Below are 22,114 nucleotides of genomic sequence, written 5' to 3'. Positions count from 1 at the left end.
GTTGTTCACATTTCTTTTGGTCCATATTGTCCGATAGTGGCCAGAAATTTCAACGTACTCTTAGGGCGGTTTAGGTAAAAGAGCAATGCAATGCAGCGCATAGTCGAGAAGTAGAAGGAAAAGGATATGTGCACATATTCAATTTGTATATTTTGTACTATGACAAGTGGACATTTTCTCTTAAATCTATTATGAAATGATGCAAACTGCATTCAGGAGTCAGTCAGTCCACAACCTAAGAATAGAAAGAGTTAGCACAGCTGAAACTCAAAGGGCCTCAATCACTGAAGCAGCCATGAGACTCTAAAGGGAACTGCAGAGATTCAATGCGTAATAGAAAGTATTTGTTGGCAGGGCAACCACATGGAAAAAGGTACTCTGATCAGATGAGACTACTTTGTGTTTTGGAAATCTAACACTGCCCTGAACTCGCCACCACCACCACAGCATGGAGCCAACACCATGCTGTGGCGTTTCCATGACAAATAAGTAATTAAAACAAATACGTATGTATTTATTTCCTAAATATATTCATTCATTTTCAATTTACTCATCTATTTATTGCCCATTTTGGTAATATCAGTCCATCTAAAGGCTGGAATGGGATAAAATGTTTGAGCTTTTCCACTACAATGACTCTTAGCGTTTCACCTCAAATGGTGCCAGGTTATGTAAAGACCTATCGTCAGAAATGCTAATAATAAATAACAGGGTTTGTTTCATCACACACTGAACTACGGTTGGCTACGCTGCTGCTGCTGTGTGGGGATGAACCTCTGAGTTCTAACACCGGGAACTTCTTGTTGGTTTTTCATCCTCTCATTAACTCGAGTTGCTCAACTGATTCATTGGCAAATTTGCAATTTTTCCCAGCGCGGAGAGTCAGTTGATGTCATACGAGTGTCACAGTGGTGAGATGCGGGAGTGAGGGGGGAAGACAGCCGAGCGGAATTATCTGTTAATTGAACGCCGGTTCGGATCACACAGATGGCTGCGTTCGGTATTACCTTGGAATAGGTTCATCTTCAAAAGTCAGAGTTTTTTTAAAAATAAAATAATTAAAGTAAATTCCGGGATCCTCGTTTAGGCCAAAGTGAAACCATACAATAGAATAGAGAAGTGCGTGTGTGAAAGGAATGGATTATCCGGGCAGAACAGAGGAGATCCACTGGTTCTATTTATTTATCCTGCGTGGTCAGGAATCAATGAGCACAGAAGCAGAGAGAGAGAGAGACGCAGCAACAGGATATTGGACTTATTGATTCTTTTAATAGAGTTTATAAAGTTAATTACAATTATCTGCATTAAGTGTAAACACGAACGGCAGCATTGGAGCGACCGAGCAGTTTGCACGCGCTGTTTAAGATGCTGTTTTACGAGGTAAAACAAGAGATAAATTTGATAACTTTTTGCAACGTTTTACTGCACAGTTTAACAAAACATTATGAATAAATCTACTTGGTGGGAAATCTTTAAAAAAAAAAAAATAGATGGGTGCAGTAATATCATGGTTGCATAAATGTGAACACCTTATACTTCGTTGAGGAAGCTCTTAAGTTTTGGCTTTCATGTTTTTTAATCTGTTTTACAAATCCCATCTCCACAGTATATTTCCCCCTTCTGGTTCCAATACTCTTTGCTGGTTCGGTTTGTTGTCCAGTGATTCATTTTGGACGAAGTGGGAACTTAACACTCTGGCCGTTGTACCTCCTGTCTGTCTGTTTGCACTTTACTACTCTGCTCCACATGATGCTATACGTCTTGTGATGGAATGTGTTCTGCTCTGAAGTTCTACCTAAACTTTGGGGGGTAAAGGATCCAAATGGTAAATTTGGCACTGTGCTCTCTAATCAAAGTAGAACATCTCAGTCCAAGTCTAATCCACATATTGTGGTCTTCACACCAGTGTCTCAATTGAATGTTGAGATGATGAAAAAAATAATCCGAAAACCTTTTTGGGTTTTTACAAAAAAAAGAAAAGAAAAAAAAATCAAAAGTTTCATAAATTTTAATTTGGGTGAGGGTCGGGATACATGCTGGACAGGTCACCAGACCATTGCAGATTAATATAACTGGTCAGTTTGAATACACTTGACTAGGAAACAATGTGAGAATTATTATATATGGCCTTTAATTATATATAATAAATGTCATTAAACACTTTTTAGTTCATTTATGCAGGCTTGTAGGAGTAAAGCCAACCGGATATAAACATATGGTGAGTATTTCATTTGGATAACAGACAAGTCTCCCTCAAATGTTTGCACATTAATAAAATATTGGCAATATTTTATTATGAAATACAGACTTGTTATCATCAATCAATGCCAAACGATGTCAATTCCTCTGCCGTCTTCGTGTTTCTTTCCTCCGGATTTCTGTTTGGCCGCCGTTGTGCTTGAAAGATGACCAGGTTGCACAAGGTCAGAACCGGCTTATCGGGGGAAACCTGTCGCAGGTCTTTAGACGGCGTGGTCATGTTGTTCGGGTCCTTACAGTGGGAAGGGAAACGTCATTGAATTGTTGTGTAGAGATGTTTCACGAGACATTTCGAAATCCAACTTTGGACCCTTTTGGCACAACGTAACCTTAATCGAACGTGGGTTTGCGTTTACTCACCCTGCGCAGAGCGATGAAAATATACACCGGAATGCATATCAGTGGAGTTGCAATTAGTAGAGCAGCTATTGTAGAGGCCGACGATCCAAACAGTTCACTGTACACACTCTGTGGGCTGTCGGTCGCCAAGTTGTACAGCAATGTAGCCTTGGATTTGAGAAAAACAACACAAGTCAAGTCAGGATCTGGACTGTAGCACAGCCAGATGCAAGAGGAATGTAGAAGAGATGCATTTTAAAACTAAATGACCAAAATCGAGGGTAAAAAATATCAAGTCGAGTCATGTTGTCTTTTTATTTTAGAAGTAATTATAAAACCTGTTTTAAACCAACTGTTCGCTCACAACTTCTGCTAAAAAATATTTCAAATGATGTTCTTATATCTTTCTGTATTATAGTTCCTAAAGACAATTTAAAATTGACTAAAAGCAGTATCGATATTTCAAAACTTTATACCAGAAATTGGCCATAAAATTCTACGTGGTGCATCTCTAGAATTATTTTTTAGTTTTTACTGACAATTATGGAGTCTAGTTCACAGATCCTTTTAGTAATTATCCACCCCGTGTTACAAAATAAAAGTACCTTTAAAACAAACTCGGTAATGTTTAAGTTTTACATGACTATTTTGTGGTGTTAAATATGATATGCAAAACGTGAGATGGGAATTAAAATCCGCTCAGAAATATCGTAGGGTAGAAAAGGAATGCAATCTGACGTAAAAGTAGAAATGCACACATAAAAGAAAACTCACCACACATATGAGTGGGGTCACAAACATCCAGCAGTACTTTAGAACCGGGGATGGTCTGTACCCAATCATATCCTCAATGTTGTCATAGAAACGATCCGCACCTACAAAGTGATAAGTGGAGGATGAAAGGAATATCTTTCCACCTTCAAACCTTCAAACAGTACTGATTTTAAACATGGTACTGAGAATAAATATGTATAAAAAAAAAAAACAGCAAACACTAAAGTGTAATTATGGACCGGATTTATAGGGACATTAAAATGCACGTCCACGTATTGCCAATTTACAGCGAATTGCCACCCAAAATGAGGAAAAAAAACCCGACTTCCCGAGAAATCGTGCAAACGGCGAGGGGATGAGGAAAATGGGAATTTGACATAAGAGCTGCTCGCTTCAAGCTGCCATAGAGAGAAGCAGAGACATTAGATACGGGAGGGAAACTGATATTAGAGATCGTCTGAATGGAACAACGTCCGCAGATTGTTTTTCTCCAAACAGCACACAAAGTCGCCACTCGATGCAGTAATCAACCCTGAGACGTCTTTACATCTCCGCGGTGAAGGAAACCGAGGGGGGTTCTCGATTAGATTTAGATGAGAGAATATTTCTGCGCGTGCTAAGAAAAAGCGTAGGACTGGAAAGGGGGAAACCAAGTGGCCAAATATCTCAAACTGAGAGAAGAAAGGCGCTGCAGAATCTGATGATCGATTTCGTCAGTTTGCAGTTTCCGTGAAGGGAGGTTATTTTGGAAATGAAACGCCGCTCGCTAGGTTTGCAGAATGAGATTTTTAGAAGAGGTATACATCAGCTGATGCATGGCACTAGATTCCTTAGAGAAAGACATTTAAATAAATAGATTATCTGAGCACCGAGAGGTGAAGAAACTAGGACCAGTCTAAATCCATTTAGCTAGCACGCTGTTATTAAGGACTTGCCAAGTGTTAAATATCAAGGCAAAGACGGTGGACTTGGTTAGAAAGGAAGGAAAAAGTCTGCTTGGAAAGATCTATACTGGCAAAAACACTGATAGTCGAGAAGTGGAACCTAAAAAGTGCACAAAAGTTCAGTCTACGGTAATGCTGTTTCAAAACGAAGCATGCTACAAGCAGGTGGGCAGCTAGTTTTGAAGAGAAGCTATTAAAACATACTATATACTTATGCTCTAAATCTACTGCAGTGCAATAAAACTAGGGGGCTTTACCTCAAAGAACTCAGGCTGTTAGAATCTCATGCACAGCTTGCAAAGAAACGAGGTGATTAAAATAAATCCTCCGATTTTAACCTTCAAACACAAAATCTTTTGTGAAGCTTCTAAAAAAAAAAAACTTTAATTAGTCATCTCATTGCCCTCAGATGACAAATGTTTGTTTTGTTTTGTTTTTTGCCATGACTGATATGTAGGACACATTTTAAATCAGCAGCTACATAAGTTTTCCATTGAACAAGTTAATATGGAGAAGCATAAAGAGCATCTGTAATTCTACGGAAGAGGATTAGGGCCACTGGAAAAAAAATAAAACAGTTCTGACTTTAATTTCAGAATTCTGACTTTAATGTCAGAATTCTGAGATTAAAGTCAGAACTGTTTTTTTTTTTTTTCCAGTGGCCCTAATCCTCTTCCGTAGTAATTCACTGCCATCGCTGCGCAAATTAATAAATCATTATGCAAATGTTGCCAGCCAGAGACTTACCATAAACCCAGGAAACAACAAGGGTCTCTGCACAAGCAATGAGGAGGAGGCTGGTTCCGCTTGGACCAAAGGTGTCGACAATACGGAACAGACCTATCCCTCCCTGAAAATGAAGTCCAGTCATTAAGAACAGGGGAGATGTTACAAATGAACACCTCAATAGTCCTCCATTAGCATTCATTCCTACGTCACCTCCGTTCCTCTCAATTAGGGGGAAAAGAAAACGTACTGGACAAACAGTGCTGATATTTAGCATCCAGCTCACCTCTGTGACAAACGGCAGCCCCAACAGGAAGCAAGTAACTGCAATGACCAGGACCAGGATCTCCCTGGCGCCCGGTCTCCTCAGACGACTTGGGAACAGGTCAGTGATGGCTGTGGCCAGGCTCTCCACACACACAAACTGTGAGGTGGACGTTGTATTTACATGCTTACTAACGGCGACGATGTGGGTGGCCTGTAGCTACAGCGCTTGACTCCAGTGAGTGCAATACCTGACTGTCGAGACCCAGGAAGAGAATCATCAGGAAGAAGAGCACGGCCCAGAAGGATGAACCGGGAAGCAGCGACAGAGCCCTGGGATAGGCGATGAAGGCCAAACCAGGACCTGCAGGGGAGAACAGCACACGTTTTAATCTCTTTAAAAAGGGTGCCATCTTGTGGAGATCATTGCTTACTGCCACAGCTAAGGAATTCAACTATTGCCTAATTTATGCCAGACACACACTGCCAGTAAAGTGTTGGGGAAGAAGAGTAACAGATGGTGTGGGAGAGGCGCAGTCGGCTCACCGCTGGCGGTAACGTCGCTTATGGGAATATTGAGGTCGTGAGCCATGAATCCAATTATGGAAAAGACGGCGAAGCCGGCGAAGATACTAGTCGCGCTATTCAGACAACACAGCACCAAGCAATCCCTGCGAACACAGACGGAAAGTTAGTCGAGTGACGTGTTAAACGATGTTTGGGTGCGACAACACTGACTTGTAGCAGTTGTTGTTGTACTTGTTGTAGCTTCCCAGAGCCGTCAGGACTCCTTGACACACGGCATAGGAAAAGAAGACCTGCGTCCCCGCGTCACACCACACCTGGAGAGGATGGGGAGGGGGAATTAGTTGAAAGACTTTTAGGGGCCACATGTTAATTTGCAGTGATACAGTTTTTACAGTTTCAGCTTTTGTGACATTACAGCCACAGAGTCGACGTATTTCAACACAGCACTGAACTGGTGTTGTGTTGGATTTGTTTACACGCCTGTCTGTTTTCTCTGCCAGCATCTGGTTAATATTGACAGCTCCAGAGATCTTGGACATCAAACCATAGAACTGGCGAGTTTTCAAAGCGATGTGCAGACCCTTTCTTAAGCATTCACAATGGGCTTGGCGATTTCCTTGCCTTAGGGCCAAAATGGGGGTCTAAATCTGCAACTAAAGATCCCTGAATTTGCCGCTGCACAAAGCATCAGCTGTCTTTCTGTTCGAACTCAACCCCAGACCAAATGCTTTCCGCTTCCCTTTGTCACAGATTCACACAGACACAGTGACAGGAAACACATTCTTACTATCAGCACATGCCAGATACAGGCCAGAACTCAATCACAATCAATCAATCAATCACAATTTCCAAGGCAGTTCAAGCAAAAACACATGCTTTTATGATGAAGTGAGGCTCAGAAGACCAGTCTGTTTTTTTTTTGTGAACATCTGGCATTGCGTAAATGTGCTCAGCTACACAGAACTTTTGCCTACATTCCTAATGCGCTTGCTTTGTTCCCCCTCATGTTTGACCAATAGCCCAAAAAAACATACATGCATCTTTTAAAGGCGTTTTTCATGATTAGACTTGTCAGCATTAGCTGGGTGCAAAATATGTGTTTTCTTTTGTAATCAGGGACTTCCTTCTTCAATCATTGATTCCTATTGAGTGTACATGTAGTGTCACATCCATATTTGTGAATACAAGAGATCTTTACATGACCATGTGCTGAACGAGACGTGCATGTCTGCTACAACTGACTTTTCTGGATTACAAATTAGTCTTCCAGTCTAATTTTCTAAGGATTCCATTAGCTTTAAGTCATTATAATCAAAATACATCAAAATAAATATAAGTTGTTTTTTTTTTGCCAAAAGTGGATAACAGCATTTATCCATTTTAAGGGGGATGCTGGGCTAAGCCTCACAACATGTGTCTTAACTCTCAAAAACTGATTTTATTTACTCCAGAATGTTTACGTTGCCGCATATTTCTGCAAGTGAAGAGGATGCCGGGTTCGCTTTCTATCTTCTGACCAAGTCTCGCAACAGGAAAAGAAAAAAAGAAAAGAAAGAAGTGGGCGTTATGGGATAACAAGATGTTGAGTTATCCCGTTAAACGGAGTGGAATCCAACAAAGGGATGTGTGTGTGTGTGTGTGTGTGTGTGTGTGTGTGTGCGTGCGTGCGTGCGTGCGTGCGTGCGTGCGTGCGTGCGTGCGTGCGCGCGCGCGCGTGCGTGTGTGTGTGTGTGTGTGTGTGTGTGTGTGTGTGTGCGTGCGTGTGTGTGTGTGTGTGTTCGGAACAGAACAGGCCTGTGCTTCAGTGCGGACCGTGGGATTGCTGTGCATCTTGAAATTTCTGCTTGGAATTTTGCTTCAGAGAAAAACATTGTTAAAAAAAATAAATAAATAAAAAGCAATTTACAAGAGTGATTCCTTACATTGGGTTCAGCGAGCTTGCTGAAGTTAGGTTTGAGGTAATACTTGAGGCCGTCTGCTGCTCCTGGGAGCGTCACCCCACGGATAAACAGGATGAACAGCATCAGGTACGGGAACGTAGCAGTGAAGTACACAACCTATGAAAAAAAACAAAAAAAAGGATATTACCAGTTTATTATAGCAAGTGGGCAAATTGGTAGGTGTAAATATGTTTATTGATTTGCTCGAGCGGGAAAACAGTCAGTACACGTACACCTGGCTAGAAAACAAGACGTCTCTTTAGCCAAAGTTACAGAAGTGGAAAACATCAATCGTGTTAAAGCATCACTTCCTGATGAGAACATATGAACTTTAAACTGCTGAAAGCTTCTGACAGCCTGTTCTTTCTCTTGCCGTTGTTGCCCTCAGGCTGTACGGTAGTGGAATATTCAAACTTTTTTCATGCGCTATTACTGGTGAAAGTGTCTTTGTTATAACTGTAGAACGAACCCTAGAAGATTTAATTCACATTTCACTGATGTAGCATAACATCACATCACAATGAGGAGTTTACTTTTAATTGACTGCATGTGTCTTTAATTATTCATAGCAACCAATGATTAAATGTAAATGTACTTGGTTTTTCTGAGTTTCATTCGTTTCTGCTTCATATAAAACGACTGTGAATTATGAGGAATCTAGTTCTATGACAAAAAGGTAAAGAGATTAAAGAAGGATTAGTAAGAAGGGAGGTTAAAGGGAGCTGCTGGGCACTTTGACACCCGGACGCAACGTTCTGAATTAAATCCAAACAAAGTCGCTTGCCTTTCCGGTGGTTTTGATTCCCTTCCAGATGCAGAAGTAACAAATCACCCAGGCAAACAGGAGACACAGAGCCAAGTCCCAGTGGACATCACCCAAACCGCTGCCATGTGACATTCTCAACACACGGTTTCTGTGCAGAAAAGAAAAACGCAATCGATTTTAATCATAAACAGAGCAAAAAAAACAATGATGCAGATTTTTTTTTGTCTTTTTGATGTCTCCACTTATTTATCCATGACCCTAAATAAATCTCCAGAGCTCTCCTTGTGAATACCGCCGTAGAAATGATGTCACGTTTGTCGTGGAATACTTTACTTTGTGCAGTAAACTCACAGGGGCTCGAGAAAAAAAAAACCCAACAACATATTTTTCCCATCACAGCTAAAAAAGATTTCCCAACACGACAAATCAGGAGACGATCACGTGAAGAGCAGCATCTGAGTTTCAAACTTTTTCAAAGCGATAACAAGATGAAAAGCACACAACAGTTAATCAAAGTTGCGAGCTAAAAATGTATCTGTTGCTAAGGAATGCAAGAGGCTCGGTTTCTCTGTTGACTTTGGATGACTTTGTTTGGCCTCCTGTTGGCTTCGCATTCTAATGCTGCACACTGAGCGTCAGACTGACCTCATGATTTGAGGAAAGAATTAAGAGCTGCTGCTGCTGAGGGATGTCAGCGGCAGTTCAACACGCCGATGACGAAACGGCAGCGCTTTTCTCACGCTTCAAATGTGTGAATCAGTCGGGGGACAAGTGATGAGTTTATGACCAACAAACTTCTATTGTAGCTAGTTATTTTTGTTGAAGTGAAGCAACACAGTGGCACTGTCCTTTTGGTATTTAAACAATATTTCTGTGTGAAAGACTTTGCCTTCCTTTCAATTTTACTTTGTAGGTCTAGTTAAAAAAAAAGAAAAGAAAAGTGAACAAATTACTTGCTGTATAAATTGTACCACTACCTTTAAAAATAACAAACTACCTTAAAACATGTTTTTGTGAAACTATTAAAAAAAAAAAAAACTTACATTTTAAGGTGTCTTTTTCACAGATAAAGAGGTAGATTGTTTTTTTTTTCCAAATATTTCATCGTTCTAATTTGATGCAAAGTATTTTAGAGTGTGATGATTATATTGGAGATTAGTTTCTACATCTACAACAACACACCTCAACCATAAGGGGGGTTAGAGAAGGTATTCTATAGAATCCCATACAAAAGATGGTTCTGAAATCTTTTATGCAATTCTACTATTTTGCTTTTCTCCATCCAGCTGTACAGGCAGAGGGTCAAAAACTGTTTCAAAACATATTTGGTAACAAAGTAGGTTTCATGTCAGGATTTTGGGTTGTTTGAGTTGTTTTGGTGCTTGTTTTTTATATTTCTGTGATGCTTAGTTTCCAGTGGTGGAGAAAGTACTCAAAAAATGTACTTAAGTAAAAGTACAAATACACAGACACAAATGTACTCAAGTAAAAGTAAAACTACCACATTAGCATTTGTACTTAAGTAAAAGTAAAAAAGTACTGGCTTTTAAAAATACTTAAGTATTAAAAGTAAAAGTGCTTGCTGAATGGATTACCTAATCGCTAATATCATTAAGTGTCCCGATCATATTTAATTTTAATACATTAGAAAACAACCTGCTGAATACTATTAATCAATCATTAATCATTTTGTCTAGATTAATGTCAAGTTGTCAAAACAAAGACATTTTCAATAATGTCAACTTTGTATTAAAAGTGTCATGATTTACTGAATGACGCTTTATGACAACAGTCATAAATATTTATGAAGACTTATTCATGTCCATGACAGATGTTTATGACGGTGTCATGTCAGTCTTATTCTTTTTCTCTTCTTAGACTTTTTCTCAGATTAACTTAGAAAACGAGTTGTTATTATTACAGGTTAGTTTTCTAAACAACAAAAAAGTATCTGTTAGGGAAGCTCAAAAATGAAAAATTGGACTGATATTGATATCCGATAGTAACACTGCTGTTATGCCAGATTTACCAATTCGTTATTTTGTCAGTTTTTTTTATATGATTACTCGATTAATAGTAAGAATAATCGATAGATTACGCGATTACTAAAATTTTTGCTTACAATAGCCCTAATTATATAAATAGCATTTATAGGTGGATCGGGGGGGATTAATTCTCTCCTTCACCCCCCTCCTTCTACACCCAGACCTCCTCCCCCTTCTTGCAATTCGCTGTCCGGCCTTCCCCCCCCACCCAGCACTCAACGGTACGCTAGACCGGCCCCACCCTCTTTGACCCCTCACATATACCTCTACATTGAGGGGGGACTAGTGTACCTCTCCTGGTACACTAGCCCCCCGAATGTCTCTCCTTCGCCCCCCTCTTTCTACATACAGCCAGACCTCCTCCCCCTTCTTGCAATTCGCAGTCCGTCTGCCCCCCCCCCCAGCACTTAATAGTTCGCTAGACTGGCCCCACCCTTTTTGACCCCCCACATCTACCTCTACATTGAGGGGGGGCTAGAGTACCTCTCATGGTACACTAGCCCCCCCGAATGTCTCTGCTTCGCCCCCCTCTTTCTACATACAGCCAGACCTCCTCTCCCTTCGTGCAATTCGCCGTCCGCCTGCCCCCCCCAGCACTTAATGGTTCGCTAGACTGGCCCCACCCTTTTCGACCCCTCACATCTACCTCTACATTGAGGGGGGGCTAGTGTACCTTCATGGTACACTAACCCCCCCAATGTCTCTCCTTCGCCCCCTCCTTCTACAGCCAAACCTCCTCCCCTTCTTGCAATTTGCCGTTCAACCGCCCCCCAGCACTCAACGGTACGCTAGACCGGCCCCACCCTCTTTGACCCCTCACATCTATCTCTACATTGAGGGGGGGCTAGTGTACCTTCATGGTACACTAACCCCCCCAATGTCTCTCCTTTGCCCCCTCCTTCTACAGCCAAACCTCCTCCCCCTTCTTGCAATTTGCTGTCTGTCCGCCTCCCCAGCACTCAACGGTACGCTAGACCGGCCCCACCCTCTTTGACCCCTCACATCTATCTCTACATTGACGGTGGGCTAGTGTTCCTCTCATGGTACACTAGCCCCCCCTCAATGTCTCTCCTTCGTTCAATCCTTTGCTTCCCCCGCCCCCCACCTCTCTAACGATACGTCAGCCCCCCACCTTCTCTCCTTCTTCGAACCCCTTCTAGCCTCCCAGTGGGCCATCGTTCCCTCGGCCTCCAATTCTGATTCTTCGGGTCAATCTACCCGTCTTGCTCTCACTGTAACAATGGATGACTAAAGGTTTCCGGTATTCTCAGATTGAAAACTTGCAAGCAATCTTTAAGGCCATAATCATCCGCTCTGGTAAGTTGCGAAGTTCTGCTGAGGAACAGTTTTGACACTTCTGACAAGGTGTCACTACGTTGGTGAGATTAGGCATGAGGACTCGGAGGTCTGTCGTGAGTCGGAGACAGGTCCTGACTCAGAGACAGGTCATAACTCTGAGGCAGGTCCCGACTCTGAGGCAGGTCCCGTCTCAGAGGTCGGTCCCGTCTCGGGGACGGGTCCCGACTCAGAGGCAGGTCCCGTCTCAGAGGCCGGTCCTGTCTCAGAGGCCGGTCCCGTCTCAGAGGCCGGTCCCGTCTCTGGGGCCGGTCCCGTCTCAGAGGCAGGTCCCGACTCAGAGGCAGGTCCCGTCTCAGAGGCCGGTCCCGTCTCAGAGGCCGGTCCCGTCTCAGAGGCAGGTCCCGTCTCGGGGACGGGTCCTGACTCAGAGGCAGGTCCCGTCTCAGAGGCAGGTCCCGTCTCAGAGGCCGGTCCCGTCTCAGAGGCAGGTCCCGTCTCAGAGGCCGGTCCCGTCTCAGAGGTCGGTCCCATCTCAGAGGTCGGTCCCGACGCTGAGGCGGGTCCTGACTCTGAGGCAGATCCTGACTCGGAGACGGGTCCTGACTCGGGGACGGGTCCCATCTCGGAGACGGGTCCCATCTCAGAGGCAGGTCCCATCTCAGAGGCAGGTCCCATCTCAGAGGCAAGTCCCGTCTCAGAGGTCGGTCCCGTCTCAGAGTTCTGTCCTGACTCGGTGACAGGCCCTGACTCTGAGGCAGGTCCTGACACTGAGGCTGGTCCTGACGCTGAGGCGGGTCCTGACGCTGAGGCGGGTCCTGACGCTGAGGCGGGTCCTGACACTGAGGCGGGTCCTGACGCTGAGGCGGGTCCAGACTCGGAGACGGGTCCTGACTCGGGGACGGGTCCTGACTCGGAGACGGGTCCTAACTCTGAGGCGGGCCCTGACTCTGAGTTCGGCCCTGACTCCTCCAAGTCAGTACCAACCTCTGAGTTGACCAAATTTAGAGGCCCAGCTAAGTGTGGACTAAACACATTTGATCCACTCTTGGTGGGCTCTTGCCTCTCTTCTTCGTCTAGATTGTCTCCACAACCCGCAGCCTTTTTGATGAGGCCCCATGCCTTTTGAAGAAAGGTGTCTTTGAGATTGACTTTTCGTGGTCGTGCAAGGGTTCTTTTAAAGCATTCCACAACCTTGTAAATCACTATTGGGTTGTTGCTTTTGATCATTTTGAAGAGCAGTTCTCTAACTGCGTCTTCATTGCCCCAGAGAAGCTGCAGGATGTCTCGGCAGGCTTTTTTTTCCATTTTGTCATAAAAGACAAAATCTATATCCTTGACTTCTTTCCATATTTTTGGAGCAAGCTTTCTCTGGACCGGTTCGGTGTCCTTCCTTTTGTAATGCCCATAGCTAGATCTGTAACTGGACTTGTAAATCAATCTCCAAAGAATATTTTGAACCATAACTCTCCTTTCTTCTTCTGTTCCATGTCTGAATCCCATCCTGTTTGCGTCCCTCAAAAATTGTTCAGGGTCCATGGTTTCCTGAGTATAATCTTCACTCAGGCAGTTTTCATCTGCGTACAAGTCTTCAGTTGGAAAAAAAGTCTTTCGGATCTTTCTTTTGGTAGACGCTAACATTTTCTTTGGAGGAACAGGATTCTCCAGGTGCTTTTTGAATTTTTCCACGATGACTTGGTGTCCTACTGGGTGTTCCAGTAGTGCGATTAAATGCAGTCCACTGGCAAAGTGGAATGCATCTCTCGCAAGACTCTGGAAAATCCTTTCACCAAGTTCTTCTGAAACCTCAGAGAGTACGTTCACATTTATATCTCCAGTTTTTCTCAAAAGTAAGATCAAAATTTTGCTATGTTGTTCCTCAAAGACTTGTCGGACAAGATGCAGAGTTGGTCCATCTGCAGCCTTTTCAATCACTTCCCACAAAAGTTCACTGAGAAAGTTTCTCTTTTTGTAATCTGGGCTTCTTTGACCAGGATGAACTTTGCTGGACAATGTCTTTTTCACTTTCGTCCAAAAAGAAACCTTAGGTTTCACATCCATTTCTCTCTGTGGGCTTTCGTCGTTCATCTTTATTGTGCTGAGCTAAAACGTCCAAATGAATCTCGAGTTGACTGACTTGTTAACTGATTTGTCGTAACTGATCAGAGAATTAACTGATCAGTTGGGGATGTCATGGACTCAATGACATCATAAAGTCATCCTCAGAAGGGCCTCATGACACATACATCATTTGACGTCATGCTGATGACATCATTGTCAGCAGCATGGCAACTGTTGCTAAGGGTAAAAATAGCACGCAGTGAGCATGCGCTCTGAAAAAAAAATTAATCTGTGGCCACTAAATGCATTATTCCCGCAAGTCTGAACTGGCAGTGATTTGCGCAGCTTAACAGGAGGGGCCAGGGAACCATTGGCCCCTCCACTTACCGCCCACCCATTTTTATTTGTTATTTGGGTTCCATCTCCTAGCAGGCATAGAGCAAATGTCAGTGGAACCACAACATGACCTGGGCCGGTCTATGAGTCAAACAAACCTCTTGTGATGCCCACTGGTGTGTGAAAAAAAAGTTAAAAAAGGAGCATTTAAATGTTTATGGGGTTATGATGATAATAATAATAATAATAATAATAATAATAATAATAATAATAATAATAATAATATTTTACTTGTTAACAGGGGTTAAAGATGATGGGTGCAGTAACGGTGTTTCACCGGTATGTGGTGCATGGGAACTCTGAGCTGCCAGTTGCTCTGCAGTTTCTCATAAGCTGAGAGAAATTGGAGTAACAGACTGCGTCTCCCGTGTGCTAATTTACTTGAGGTGAGAATAACCCTCAAGTTTATTTTAACCAGTGGTGGAGAAAGTACTCAAAAAATGTACTTAAGTAAAAGTACAAATACACAGACAAAAATGTACTCAAGTAAAAGTAAAACTACCACATTAGCATTTGTACTTAAGTAAAAGTAAAAAAAAGTACTGGCTTTTAAAAATACTTAAGTATTAAAAGTAAAAGTGCTTGCTGAATGGATTACCTAATCGCTAATATCATTAAGTGTCCCGATCGTATTTAATTTTAATACATTAGAAATGTGCCATTTTAATGAACAATGCCACAGATAAAGCATGTTTTTATTATGTTTACAGTATGTGATTACTTACTATGTGATTCTATGCATCATACTTTCAGGGATGGAAACATCTTGTCTCCTGTCCTAACATAATATAAACTTCACTTTTTTTTTTTGCTACTAGTGGCTTTTATTTTTAAAGAAATCCAACAGAAAGTGGATGGAAAGAAGGTGGGTGGGAGAGGACAGGCAACCAAGGAGCCAGTAGCAGAGTTGTAGTCAAGGTCACCGACCCAAGACCAAGTCAAGACCAGCACCCCGCGCTACGTGACACAAAAAAATTAACTTTTACTTATCAAAATTGCTTCTCAAATTGATCTGAAAGATCCACATTCCCATAAAAAACTAGTTATTAAATACTTAAGAGCTTAAATAAATGCAATCAGTAAAGATCCGTCCAGAAGAATCGGATCGTTCCTGAATGTACCAGCGTTGTCCCATATTTGCAACACCTCAGTCAACACCTCCACACAATAATTCAGGGCATGAATGACAACTTTTTTTCATCTCAGATGCAACATGTGTGTCTACGTCAGTACAGCTAGCTTTGCTAGCATCACGTCCACAGATCTTACCTTTCTTTAAGCTTTCCTTCCAAGTGACGCTAAAAGTTGGACGAAGTCCCCACCGTCTGTGAAAGCGAAGCGCTGCTGATTTTACATGTCGCCATATCAATTTATGTAGCGCTATTATATTACTGATGATTAGACTCGCTCAGAGGAAACCACTGCGCATGTCTGGAGCTTCGCGTGCGAGTAAAGGTGGAGGCGATGGGTGACAACAGACACTTACGATATTGCTCGGATTTTACGGCGCCACCTTAAGTCCCTGAACTTCACATTTTAACGGAAAAAAAGAGCAACGCGACTTGGATGTAACGAGTAACGCGACAGTTTTGTAGAAATGTAGTGAAGTAGAAAGTACAGATACTTACTGTAAAATGTAGTGGAGTAAAAGTAGAAAGTATCCATTATTAAATCTACTTAAGTAAAGTACAGATACACGAAAATTGTACTTAAGTACAGTACTTCCCACCACTGTAGTTTCTTTGTTTGATTAGATCAGTGGTCCCCAAACTACGGACCGCGGGCCGGACCCGGCCCGCCTCCACATTTGGTCCGGCCCCCTGAACAATACCGGAAAGCATTCAGAGTTTTTTCTGGTGGTTGATTTTTCTTCAACCACTGGGGGGGCTCTTTAGCAGGAAGTGAATTATTGGAAGTCTGGTTACTTGCGTGCCAACATTGAGCCCACAAACATCAAAATGAGTAAGAAACAGATCAGATGTCTTTGGAAAGTTTCTTTGCAAAGGGGAAAAGGCCCAGAGAAGAGACAGGAGAATGGATTTATCCCGGACCGGTAGGTGAGTCCCACATTACAAGCCCGCTCTGCGTAACATGCGGCGACCGGCTGCTAATGAGGCAATGAAGGTTCAAGCAGGCTGTGCTCAAGCAACACCTTGGGTGTTATTGTCTCTCATCACTCCCAGATGGGACCGTCTCGTTGCAGAGAAACAAGCTCAGGACTCCCGTTAGTCATTATCGTGAGTTAAAATTTTCACTAAAGTAAAATGTTCGTTTTTGTGGCGCTTCTGTATATTATTTTTGAAGGGATATATAAACGTTACCATAGCGACCAGAGTCCGAGCGTTTGGGCAGTGGTCAAGAGGAGAGGAGTAGAGCTTTTGAGTCTCAAGTCTGGTTTAGACGGCAAGATTTAAGAATTGTCGGCCGATTCTCCAAACCTATGTGACGACAGAGCTGATAAAAGTCCAACAGGTTCGATCGGTTCGTGTTCAGCCACACGGCACGAACTGATTCCAGTCACGAACATCCCGATTCCAGAGGATAATCCAGTAAAATCCCCCAACATAGCGGGAATTTAGAATAAGCAAACACGGATGACAATGTAGAAGCAGTAGTGATCGTTTGTGGAGTCATTTTAAGAGATAAAAGATGTAATAAAAAGAAAAGGCGGTGGATAAAAGACGACGGAGCAGCCGCTCTATAATTTGGAGGTGAATGTTTTTTCATAGTTAACATTTTTAACTGAATAAACATAATAATGACCTTTTAGATTTAATAATAAACATTTCCACATATCATCTCCGATATCCACCGGACTCAGTTGCGCTGTGTCAGCTGTTTGGGATTCCCCTCTGTTCTTACGTCACTGTGCTTTCTGATTGGCTACCTGTCACATTCAGCAGGTCGTGTTCTCGTTCCAAGTCAGGGAAAAACCCCACAGGCTGCGATAAAAGGGCCAAGACAACCCAAACAGGGCATATTCAGTATTTAGTGGAAACATCAACATGCAGAAGCCTTATCTGACTGTTCGTCCCCCCACCCCGCTCGTTGCGGAAAACCGGCAGAGATATCTGCGGCTTAAATGTGCATGTTTACTGGTTTAAAAAAAACACACAAAAAAACTTTGGGGTTGTGGCTTATAGTCCGGTGTGGCTCATAGTTCGGAAAATACGGACTATAATCCTTCCTGGATTTTTTCTGTGAAGAACCCAGAGAGGGTTATTTGATTGTGCTTTCTGGAAAACAATATATTTTTACATTAAGGCACTCCTGCAATCGTCGCACTTTTTCTGTTACAAACTGACTCTGGCCCCCCACCAGAGAAGGGAAAAGTTTGGGGACCACTGGATTAGATCAACCTTGTTTCTGTTTAGTCATGTAGTGATTCTAGTTTATGTTTAATTATGTCTTGTGCCTAGTTATTCTTTTATTTTAGATTAATTTCCTAGTCCCCAGTATATGTACTCTCCATCGTGTCAATTTCTCTGGCGCTCTCTCTCTCTCTTTTGCTTCTCAGCTCTCTCCCCTCACACCTGCAACCAGTTAGCTAATTAGCCCACATCTTTTGTTCCAGTATTCACTCTCCCAGTACTTACGCACATTTCATCCTCTCACTCCTCGCTGGTTCCTCCTATTATATTCTGTTATTTCCTCGTTGATATCCTGCTGGCTTTTTGTTCCTGGTTCCTGTTTTTGTTCTACTCTGGCTACCTGTGTTCCTGTGATTTTTATTTTATTTTTTTTGTATGTTTTTGTTCATCATTTTTAGTAAACTTTCATCATCTACTTGCTGCCTCTGCCTCAACCATGACATTTCGGTCATTACACAAAATCTTAATGCTCTAGCCAAAAATAACCACCAGTTTCAGTTGAGCAGTTTGAAACCACATGGTGCCATGACTAATATATGTTTTCAAGGCGCAGACTATTGAAGCTGTTACACTTTAATTCTCTGAATTTCCCAAAACTTCCGATGATGGCAAATTATTTCATGCATAGGAGACCTTTTTCAATGACGCAAACCATTCGTGTTCCCAGAACACTGTATGCTTTTTTTCATTGAGTACAAGAAAATGATTTTGCACTGAGCATTTAGATCACGTTACTGCTAGCTGCCACTGTTGACGCCTGAAGCCTTGTCAGTGCCGATGGTCTCCTATTCGAGTGAGCAGAACAATCTATCAAGACTGTTGAGAGCAATGTTCAGAGTCTGGTGACAGAGACGGAACATTTTGATTTATCGGTATAACTCACTATCATTGCCGAATGAATACAAAGCTACGGGAAAGTGAGAAAACAGTTTGGAGATGAAGTGCGTTTAGGTTTGTTACTTACTCCCAGAACTCCTCCTCTGGGGAGCTGACTTTCAGAAGAAAAGTTTCATTGCTGGAAAAAAACAACAAAAAGAAACATGAATATTAAGAATAGCAAACCACATTTAATCAAACCAAATTTGAATTGTGGCTCAAAAACATTAAGCCTTTGTAACAGTAAGGCTGTTTCTTTTTAAAAAAAATTATCTTCTGACTAATTAGGCCTTCCTGTTACCTCGGTAGCAAACATCAGGGAAGATTTGTGCTGCAATATTTGTGTAATCCAGAAGATCTCCTTCTAATGTTGAAGAGACATTAGAAGTTCAATAGTATATGGTATATTTCTGGCTACGTATTTCTATAGCCATAACTATATCGATGAAGCAATATAGTTCTCTCTAAACTCCACTGCTAAAAAAAATAAAGGGAACACTTAAACAACACAATATAACTCCAAGTAAATCAAACTTCTGTGAAATCAAACTGTCCACTTAGGAAGCAACACTGATTGACAACTGGGACCCTCGTCGGGTCAATCAGTGTTGCTTCCTAAGTGGACAGTTTGATTTCACAGAAGTTTGATTTACTTGGAGTTATATTGTGTTGTTTAAGTGTTCCCTTTATTTTTGTGAGCAGTATATATTGCTATGGTGTTTTTGTAGTGTGGTGAGAAGGGAATACTGCTGAACCAACCAATCAAAAAAAAAAACCCTATTTGTTTCAGGAATGCAGGAGTTGGTTTATTTGTTCAATTCATGCATCAACAATATTCACTTCCAAAGATAATGAAGGTTCAAACTGACTGAAAAAACTTTTATCATTTAACTTAAATACTTGTTTTCATCCTGTGCTTACCAGTAATCGTACCTTCTTTCTAGAACTATAAGACTCTTTCCTGGCAAGCCCTTCAAATTTAATACCTCTCATTTATTTGTAATCCCAACTTGGAAACTTATCGAAAACGATTCCCCGTCCTCAAGACAGAAAAGGATGGGTGTGTCCCCTCATGTTCCAACACATCATAAATCTCACCATTGTCAGTCTTCGACTTCATTCTCCAGTTTTAGCGTCACTAACAAAAACGTCAGGGAGCGCAGAGATGCAACTTACAAGTTACTGTAGTAGTCTTCGTAGCCACTTGCGGAGATGTTGTGCAGAAACGACCAGTTGGAATCTTTATTAAAAAGCTCCGGGTTGGCAAACAAGCCAGGTCGACTAAAGCAAACATCTGTTAAGTAAATGTTATCAAAACACAAGAAAAGAAGACAAAAAAGGAGAGGTTACTTCATGTGTGAGAATTTTCTTTTTTGGGAGAACATGTCCTTTCCTTCTAAGTGAATACACATGTGTTTAAAGAGGCTTTTTTTCCTTACCAGTGTTCCACGGGTTTGCACATGAAGACCAAGGCAGGGGGCTCTTGAAAGAGTTTATTAGGTAGAAGATAGCCCAAGCCAAAACCACAATGTAATAGATGTTCAAATAGATCACAATCACCTGGGACGCAATCCCCACCCCTGCAGGGAAAGTGAATTTTTCACACGGTAAGTGGGTGGTTTTTTTCTTTTTTTTGGAATACAGTTTGATCTTGAGAACGCTGTTCAGATTTCGCAAGGGTTACGACTAGTTGCTCTGCATTTTAAGATGATTGCATGTTGGCACTAGTTATGAATAATAAACTACTAACGCTAATCACTGCCAACGAAAATGGCCTGCTCACAACGTGCTGCAATTTGTCAAGTTCAAAACGCAGACTTAAAATGAAATTCCTCGAGGCTTTATTGGATAAAGCAACAAAAGCAGCACAACAACAATCATAAAAGGGCAACGTTCGTTTTAATGCATCGCACTAAAATAAGGCGGCGTCATTATGCTGCAGGGAATATTTTTTTTCTACAGAACGGAGGATATAAATTCATGTCAAACTTTTCAGGTTTTTATTTGGGAAAAAAACATACGTAGCTCAATCCCAGATTCAATACTTTTGCAGCCTCTCACAAGCTCAAAATGTTTTTTGCTTCCTGCCTCAACTCCAACCAGCTTTCCTGCACCTGCTGAAGAAAAGTTTCCCAACAGCATCATCTGGCCACCAACGTGTTTCACGGAGAGACGTGATATGTTAATGGCTGTGTGCAGTTTGAGAGGTTTAGATGCAGGCCAAAAAAGTTCAATTTAGTTCTCATCTTACAAGAACGCCACTTTTTCCCTTCCACTTCAAAATGATGTGCTTCTTTGAGTTGGCAAACAAAAGACCATGAAGTTTGTGGTTGCAATCAAAAGATATTAGCTCCCTTAAAAGGCTCTGTATCTCATTGTATCGCTCTTTGGTAATCAAAAAAATTAATAAATAGATTGACAGAGACAGCACAAAGCAGCTATTGTCAAAGGTCGATCACTTCTTCTGTATGTCTGCTTTTTTTTTTTTTTTTTTACCCTCGAACATGGGACATATTTTCCTCCAGGCGGTCACCCCGCCCTCACTGGTGTACTGGCCCAACGCAGTCTCCAGGAAAAACACAGGGATGCCACAGCAGAAAAGGAACACACAGTAGGGGATGAGAAAGACCCCTGGAATCACAGACTCTCATGAGGAAATCGGATTATTTTCAGGAAATTGTTTAATCCTTTCTGATTATGGGACGTGTTTCACAAACACAGCCCCCCCCTTACCTCCTCCGTTTTTATAGCACAGATAGGGAAAGCGCCAAACGTTTCCAAGGCCAATTATTTCCCCAGCCATGGAGAGAATAAACTCCATATTGTTGGCCCATTTTCCCCTGGGCTGAACCCCCTCCTCAGGATCCTGCTTGTCCTGCCCGTGCTCTTCTGCAGAGCCCCTTTTGTCTGTTTCTTCTGTCATAATCCCCCCTACAGGCAAAGGAAAAATGAAATGAAACATATGTTGTATCACATCCAGCTTTTTACACATGCATACACAAAAGAACAGGCTTAGATGCAAAATCAAGATCATTTTTTATTAATATTTGTTAAGCAGAACAGATAACTCCAATCTTTAAAAATCTAATCAGAATTTCTCACCTAAACGGCTATTAGTAAATTACCACAATGTTTCAGTTAGTCAAAAGCAAACTTCCCATATGGTTTTTACTTACCAGTGTGATTCTTGTAGGCATCTAAGATAAAATCCCTCTCGTTTATCTGAGCAAGTTTGAAGACAAGTCTTATTATACAAGGGGCGTGTCCAACGGGACTAAGCGAGGCTGTCCCACAGAAGATGGATTAAGTTACATTATGTTCCAACAGTACTTCTAATTGCTGAAATGTTTACAGTAGTGGCTGCAAATTAAAATTCCTAAATCAGATAAGTCTTCCTGCATGACGAAAGACAATATTATGTCGCTGAAGCGACACTTAATATGATGTTTCATGTGTGTTTTTCGTGTTACAGAACAGGAACCTGCTGGAAAACGGCAATTAGGATGAGCCAGGCTAGAATTATTTTTAA

General features: G+C 41.9%; 1 protein-coding gene across 3 annotated transcripts; it reads right to left on the bottom strand.

Moving 5' to 3' along the window:
* Positions 1 to 1,992: 1,992 nt before the first annotated feature.
* On the bottom strand, positions 1,993 to 21,883 carry LOC103459241 (sodium- and chloride-dependent GABA transporter 2-like). 3 transcript variants are annotated; one of them, XM_081603833.1, is made up of 16 exons: positions 21,762 to 21,868; positions 21,319 to 21,516; positions 21,082 to 21,216; positions 20,025 to 20,165; positions 19,762 to 19,879; positions 18,674 to 18,724; positions 8,559 to 8,688; positions 7,757 to 7,891; positions 6,045 to 6,148; positions 5,853 to 5,977; positions 5,558 to 5,670; positions 5,329 to 5,466; positions 5,064 to 5,166; positions 3,373 to 3,473; positions 2,620 to 2,766; positions 1,993 to 2,491 (listed from the first exon to the last, which is right to left on the bottom strand). In XM_081603833.1, the coding sequence occupies exons 2-16, from the start codon at positions 21,506 to 21,508 to the stop codon at positions 2,318 to 2,320; spliced, it is 1,905 nt and encodes a 634-aa protein (XP_081459959.1). In that variant the 5' UTR covers positions 21,509 to 21,516; positions 21,762 to 21,868; the 3' UTR covers positions 1,993 to 2,317. The 3 variants fall into 3 exon arrangements, with proteins under 3 accessions (XP_081459959.1, XP_017158287.1, XP_081459958.1); XM_017302798.2 differs by having other exon boundaries at positions 5,064 to 5,466; positions 21,762 to 21,883; XM_081603832.1 differs by lacking the exon at positions 18,674 to 18,724 and having other exon boundaries at positions 5,064 to 5,466; positions 21,762 to 21,872.
* Positions 21,884 to 22,114: the final 231 nt, after the last annotated feature.

The sequence above is a fragment of the Poecilia reticulata genome, chromosome 23 (genome assembly GCF_904066995.2).
Source record: "Poecilia reticulata chromosome 23, P_reticulata-male-v2, whole genome shotgun sequence".
NCBI classification, from domain to species: Eukaryota; Metazoa; Chordata; class Actinopteri; order Cyprinodontiformes; family Poeciliidae; genus Poecilia; species Poecilia reticulata.
The sequence above is the reverse complement of the archived record's forward strand: the minus strand, read 5'-3'. Positions and strand labels throughout refer to the sequence as shown.

Bases quoted from the DNA above. Each gene is read 5' to 3' on its own strand.
- LOC103459241 (XM_017302798.2), bottom strand. From the start codon at position 21,508: ATGACAGAAGAAACAGACAAAAGGGGCTCTGCAGAAGAGCACGGGCAG. The intron at 21,217-21,318 runs GTAAGGGGGGGG...CTGTGATTCCAG, and splicing joins GTGCTATAAAAACGGAGGAG to GGGTCTTTCTCATCCCCTAC. The intron at 5,671-5,852 runs GTGAGCCGACTG...TCTCCCCTGCAG, and splicing joins AAGCGACGTTACCGCCAGCG to GTCCTGGTTTGGCCTTCATC.